The sequence below is a fragment of the Mastomys coucha genome, unplaced genomic scaffold (assembly GCF_008632895.1).
Source record: "Mastomys coucha isolate ucsf_1 unplaced genomic scaffold, UCSF_Mcou_1 pScaffold9, whole genome shotgun sequence".
NCBI lineage: Eukaryota > Metazoa > Chordata > Mammalia > Rodentia > Muridae > Mastomys > Mastomys coucha.
Genome location: NW_022196915.1, coordinates 62,005,434 through 62,012,483, shown reverse-complemented (window position 1 = coordinate 62,012,483; position 7,050 = coordinate 62,005,434). Strand labels below are relative to the sequence as shown.

Sequence of the window (7,050 nt, the reverse complement as noted above, 5' to 3'; positions counted from 1 at the left end):
TCTCTCTCTCTCTCTCTCTCTCTCTCTTGATGGCATCAGCCTTCAGCCTTTATCTTCTCCAAACATAAGACTACTGGACAAATTTCTTGGGGTCTATTGTTTCAATAATCTGATAGAGGAAAGGACATAAGTATCATTTTTGGAATATATTCATGACTACCAGGATGGTTACAGGCCCACCTTCCACGGGGGGTGGGGGTACAAGCCAGGCAACCTGCCAGGATACCCTTGACTAGTCTTGGGCTGGGAAATAGTCATGGATAAGTAGATGATGTAAACTGACCTACCTCCTAGGCCTGTGAGGAAGATCTCTTAGCACTGTTACCTCCCCAAAACCAGATAGGCGGGGGGGTGGGGAGGGGGGAGATTCCTATGGGCAACAAGGTGAGGAAGGATATTGATGGAGTGCTGCTGGCATTGTGGGTTGGCCACAGGGCCACACAAGTGCAAGGCAGAGATTTCACAGCTGTGGGAATTGGGAAGTTTGGTAGCAAGGACAGAACTTCGATTTAACCCAGGTCAAACAGCCTATCACTCTGTTTACTGGGGCCAGGTGATATCTGAGCTCTAATTGTTCTTGCTTTTAGAAGATAGTCCCTCCCCTCCTCTCACCTCCCCTCCCTTGGATTGCTAACCCCCAATCTTTGTGCCCTATTGGCTTCATTCTGAGTTGAGCTCATTCAGCCTTGGTGGGTGGCTGGAGTTCTCAATTACACTATAAATGCTATGATTCACTAGTTGTCACCCTTAGGTTTTCTCGGGTCTTATTGATTTCCCATTTTTTTTTCCTCCTCACACTAAACACGAGTGTTCTCACATCTATTTCCTTTAGCACATTGACTTGCAAACTGTAGTGTTATTTCCTGTCTGAGCAACTGATCTCCGGACTCTTCCTATATAGAGACTGGCTCTCCCAGGCGGTCATCCCCAGTGAGCACTCTGAGTTTCGTTAAGACATCGTTACTGCTAGATCATCAATGAAAGATCTGCATCTTGATCAGAATGACCTCTGATAGTACTTCCCACTGCCGACTCTATTTTCCCTTACCTTTTTCCTCCTTCCCTTTTGTCAATGCCAACTGGAATAGTGTAAAAGCAAGATTTTAGGAGATTCTATCAAACAATGAGTTGACTTCATCTGACACCCTTATTCTCTTTGCTACTAGCATTAAAATTCTATCAAAGCCAATCACATTTACCTTGTGAATTATCGTTTCATCTGTCAGCATTTATTAAAACAAACACTGTACTTAAGCATACCACTAGAGAGGTTCTTTCTTTCTTGCTTGCTTGCTTTAAATTGACAACGGAACTCAGCTGTGAAGTTAGCACTGTGGTTTCTCCTTCTAGGACCCTGGTGCCCTTCAGTTTCACGTGCATTAAAAGTACTTCAGTTGGCTGAGCACTCCCTACCAGTTAACCTTCAATAGTGTTGGCAAAGCAGGTGCTTTTAAAGCTTGGTCAGCCAGCTTGGACTTTCTGGGAGCATGTGGACATCTTTTCTGGGTGGTAGTAGCTATGTCTTACAAGTAGGGGAGAGAGGTTCAGTGCTGTTTCCTCAGTTTTCTGTTACTATAACAAAGTGCCCAAGACTGGGGCAGTTCATGAAGCATAGAGGCTGGGCATTCAAGAGCATGGTACTCTAGTAGCACCTTGTCATCTTCAGGTAGGAGCCTCCTTTTGTTGGGACATGGTGGAGGGCATCTCTGGTGAGATACAGCAAGCAAAGCACAGCGAGCTCACTTTATAACATGCTCCTGCAGCAGCCCCTTGAGCCATGAATGTGTTCGGCCATTCCCTCATGACCCAATCTGCCTTGTAAAGGTCTCACTTCTCAAACGCCATTAGCATGTGACTTTAGGGATAAGTTTCCATCATATGAAATGTAGAGGACACATTCAAACCACAGCAGTATCAGCTAAGTTTGGCTGCTCATTGTCCAGGCCCATTCCTAAACTCTTTAGGTAGAAGGCCACCACCTTCTGGAAGCTCCATCTGGGTAGATTTCACCCCAAGAGTTCCAGTCTTTAGAAATCATAGAGCAGCAGTGAGAGTCTAGTGGTGTCTTTTCCCATTGCCTTCTATTCCATCTTTTTTTTTTTTCTCCAGTCAGCTGCTCTGCTGATTCTCAAAATCCCTGGGAACAGTATGCCACACACTTATTGGTGATTTAAAGCATCCTCATTAAAAAGGAAATCTCAGGAGGGGCTCGGGAAGGATTCCAATCCATAGGCAGGGTTTCAGGCATCTACAAGGGCCTTGTTAGTACTCAGGGCTCTTCCTGGATCCTCAGCACCAACACATTGTTAGGTCAAAGCTATGAGCACACTATTTGTTTCCTGCTCCTGAAGACAGTCTCTCGGTCACCTCTCAAACACTGAATGGGGAGATGTGTTGTACCTCAGAGCCACATGATCCTCCTCTCCTACATCATGGCTCCCCATTCTGCCATGAAGGAGCTAACTTTGTTCTTTTTCACCTGTTGGTCTCTATCACTGTGAGACCATGTCCCAAAGACCAAGAAGACTTCCCTTCATTGGTTGAAACGCCTAGGCTCAGTAGACCCCCTCCACAAGGTGCCAAGCACAGACAGACCTCTTGTCAGGACCCAGGTCATCAGATTAGTTCAGGCAATGGAGAAAATCTGGGACTATCACTTACCAGGCTTAACTCCCCTAATGTGAAAGACAGGAGGGTAAGGGAGCCCAGGGCCTTGAATCTCTGTGTACTTGCTCGGTGTTGTTGCTCACATTTTGGCAGAGCGTTTTGTAAAGCAATACAGTCAATATTTCTTGGTGGTTTAGAACAGGAATTGTTAAATAGCACCCACAGGACTCTCTGGCCTTTGTGATGGCTTGTCTACTTCTTGTCCTCTTATGAAGCCAGGAAGCAGGCACAGCAGCCACGTTTAGGCTCTGTTTAAAGGTGATGGAGAAACAAGAACTTGTCAGTAGGACTCAGTCATGGGAGTTTTGAGATCAGAGCTCTTGGGGCTTGGGACCTCTGCTTTGGGTTCAAGGTGATGACATGACTGCTGTCCTGGTTTTATTTCTGTTACTGTGATAAAATGCCCAATACAAACAGCTTAGGGGGGAAAGGGTTTATCTGATTTACAATTATAGGTCACAGCTTAACACTAAGAGGACAAGGCATGAATGTGAGACACGTAGTCACATCCGGAGTCAAGGGCAAAGGGAGACTAATTGCACACATACTTCTAATATTTCGTTTGCTTTCTTTACTCTTAGTATAAGACCCAAACCAGGGTATAGTTCTACCCACAGTGGACTGGGTCTTCCTACACCAATCAATCCCATTAAGAAAATCCCCTCACAGGTGTGCCATAGGACAACTCGATCCAGATAACTCCTCATTGAGATCCCAGGGAATTTAGGTTGTGTCAAGTTGATGTTTAAATGTGCCCATCGTGGACGCTTAGTATGCTGTGTGTGGCAGGCACCCTTTAAAAGGTGGGGTTTTCTTTTCTTTTCTTCTTCTTTTTTTTTTTTGGAAAGAGGAAAGGTAGGCTTCTCAGGGAATAGAACCCATGCATAAATTTTAACTCCATGTCTGTCTATCTATCTATCTATCTATCTATCTATCTATCTATCTATCATCTACTCATCTATATAATCTATCTACCTATCTACCTATTTATCTGTAATGTCATATACAGCTCATAATAATTTTACACACTACTTTATCTACCTGTGTCTTTGCATGAAGGCAAGTGTGGGATTTCTCACTCTTGGCACTACATGGATGCTCAGAAAACTTCAGATTTTGGAGCACTTTGGAACTGAAAATTTTTTCTGATTAGGGGTGTCCAAGCTGAAATATTTCATTTGCCAGTGTTGTGAGGATTAAGTGAATTATACAGGTAAAATGCAGCCACATACGCAGATGGACATCTTGCAAATGCCTGTAGCACCAGCTCTGAGGAATCTGACACTTTCTTCAAGGCGGTGCAGTTATCCCAAGTTAAAATTGTAGAAACTGGAATTTACACAACTTGCCCAGATTCGTATAACTGATAAGTAGCAAGACCAGAGGTTAAGAAAAAAAAAAAAAAAGGTTGATTCTAAAATAAGTACCTTTCGTTTCTACCGGATGATCGGATCTTATTATCTGTGGCTTTTCGTTTTTTTGAGTCGGGGTCTTGTTTTATGTAGTCCTGGTTGGAACTTGCTATGTAGAGCATCCAGTATGGCCTTGAGGTTCTGGTTATGTTCCTACCTGCACTGCCTCTGAATAGCTGGGGTTCTAGGCCTGCACAGTGCATAATTATTTATAGATTCTATAGTTGTGAATGTATAGACCTTTGACTATACCAGCATCAGTGCTCATAGAATATCTGTGGTCTTTCTTGGATCTACAGAGAAGTTTGTATGTGGGTGTGCAGCCAAGAACTGGGGGTCAGGTGCCCCTTGTTTGAACGCTTATCCTGGAAAAGTGTCTTGTTTTCAATTTATATACCAGCATGGTTTTGAAACTTTTGAACTTCTTATGGTTTCACTGCTTAAAAGCGACATCTTAACACATGGCTAAAGACTCTTTCTAATTACTGTTGTGATCATAAAAAGAGAAAGAGCTTTAAGAATATGTTCTGGTGAGGTATAGGGGAAGAGGGTGCCTCAGCGGGCCCATGCCGAGGCATCCCCTCCCCCTGAGGGACCAGACACACACCAGTATAGGATAGAATAGAGTTTATTTAGAGCATGGGAGGGGAGTTAAGAGGGTAGCAGAGGCCGAGAAAGGCAGACAGAAGGAGAGAGAAGAGAAGGTAGGGGATGGCCATGTGTGGGGAGAGAAGGGGGAAGGGAATGGGGAGAGAGGGGGAACAAAGGGACAAGAGGCTAGGGAGAGAAGCAGGAGTAAGAGAGAGAGGAGGGGGCAAGCAGCCCCTTTTATAGGGCCAGGCCTACCTGGTCGTTGTCAGGTAACCATGGGGAGGAGCATACCAGGCTGCTGCCAGGTATCTGTGGGGGTGGAGTTTACACAGAATACCAACAATTACCGTGGGTCTATGCTGTGCCCCACAGAGCAAGCTTCTTAGATAAGCTCTGCTCACCGTATAGGATGCATGCATTGTCAATCTGCGTATCCGTGAGGGTGTCTTTAAACAGAAGCACAGTGTTCTATTTGATCACAGAAATTTTACCACCAGAGTCTTATAGGAACCTGGCCCAGTTTTCCCCTCTTAGAAAATTCATTATTTAGAAGAATAATTAATCCAGAAGAATGCTACCCAGACTTACAGACACTGGTTATACGTCCTTAAGATCCCTGGAGGTCACGTGAGGGCGTCTCTGGGCCTCTTAGTCCACTAGCAGTCCTTTTTGGTAACAGTTCCTCCGTTTACAGCTTCCTTGTTTTTTCTCCCACAGAGGGGCACCGAGCCCTTCCTGAGGCTCCACAACCTGTATAGTACTCCTCGCTGCTCCAGGCAGGCAGCCTTGCCTAGGATGAGCCGCAGGGTAGCCAGCCAGCACTCCTACCCACTCAACCGCTTCTCTTCTATGCCCTTTGACCCCATGGAGCGCCCCACCTCCCAGGCTGACCTGGAACTAGACTACAACCCACCCCGGGTGCAGCTCAGCGATGAGATGTTTGTCTTCCAAGATGGGCGCTGGGTGAACGAGAACTGTCGCCTGCAGTCACCTTACTTCTCTCCCTCCACCTCCTTCCACCATAAGCTGCACCACAAGAAGCTGGCCAAGGAGTACCTGCTGCAGGAAGAGAACAAGTCTCTTCGGGATGAGAACAGAGCCCTAAGGGATGAGAATAAGGCCCTCCGCAAGGAGAACAAGATCCTACAGGTCTTTTGGGAGGAGCACAAGGTCACCACTCTGGGCCACCAGGAGAGTCAGACCTCCTCCTCGCCATTGCTGCACAAGGACACAGTCTCCCAGGAAGTGGTGAAGAAAGACAACGCTATTTTGCCTGCCCAACGTAGCAAGGAGAGCACCCTACAGCTCATTCGAGAGGAGAACCGGGCCCTGCAGCAGTTGCTGGAGCAGAGGCAGTCCTACTGGGCCCAGGCGGAAGAGAGTGCAGTTTCCACTGAGGAGGGCAAACCCATCTCCACGCCCAAGGAGGAGTCCAATAACTCAGGGCTTCTGCCAGATCAGAGCCCAAGCCACGCCTCCCCCTTTGAGGAGCCCAAAGGGACCCCCACAACACAGGAGGATACGAAGACACTGCGTGCCCTGAGGGAGATGGTTAACAACTTGTCTGGGACCCCTGGGCAAGAGGAGGGCAAAGTAAGCTCTAACCTAGCTGAGAGCGCTCAGCCCCTGCAGCTGCTAAGACAGATGAACCAGGCGCTGCAGGCCCTGCGGGAGGAGAACCGGCTGCTGCAAGAGGAGAACAGGGCTCTGCACGTCCTGCGTGAGGATCATCACGCCTTCCAGGAGGAGAACAAGGCCCTGTGGGAGAACAACAAGTTGAAGCTGCAGCAGCGGCTGGTCATTGACACGGTGACTGAGGTCACAGCTCGGATGGAGATGCTTATTGAGGAGCTGTATGCCTTCATGCCAGCCAAGAACAACAAAGAACCCAAAAAGCCCAGCAGGGTCTGAGGCCTTGGCGGCAGACATAGACCTCAAGACCAGGTCAGAGAGAATCCTCAACCTTCCTCTGTCTTCCTTATGTTGGCCCAGCAGTGCGTGCCCGTGGAACAGCGAAGAAAGGGCCATCCTTCACCCGAGATACAATAAAGGCAGAGGAGGCTGAGGCCAGCCAACACCAGTGTGGAGTTATGGCTTCTTCTCCCCTTTACTTCTTTCTCTTTCAACGTCTCACCACTTTCCCTTCTGTTCCTCTGCCTCTCCTCTCTTGTCTTTATCAACTATCTCATTATCCAGTCCCCCTTCCTTCCTTCACTCCTCTTCTACAGCCTTAGCTGGCTATGATGGTACATTTCTGTATTCTTTTAGGACTCAGGAGGCTGAGGCAGGAGGATTGTGAACTTAAGGCTTACCTAGGGCTGATGCCAACATAGGCTACACAGTAAGAAAGAAAGAAAGAAAGAAGAGAGGGAAAGAAAGA

General features: G+C 47.1%; 1 protein-coding gene across 5 annotated transcripts in view; it reads left to right on the top strand.

Moving 5' to 3' along the window:
- Cby2 (chibby family member 2) overlaps positions 1 to 6,750 on the top strand; it is a 10,261-nt gene extending 3,511 nt beyond the window's left edge. For all 5 annotated transcript variants that reach the window (XM_031362466.1, XM_031362465.1, XM_031362468.1 and 2 more), the window contains one exon: positions 5,388 to 6,750. In XM_031362466.1, the coding sequence (XP_031218326.1) occupies positions 5,388 to 6,581 (1,194 nt within the window). In that variant the 3' untranslated portion in view covers positions 6,582 to 6,750. The remainder of the gene's footprint in view (positions 1 to 5,387) is intronic.
- Positions 6,751 to 7,050: the final 300 nt, after the last annotated feature.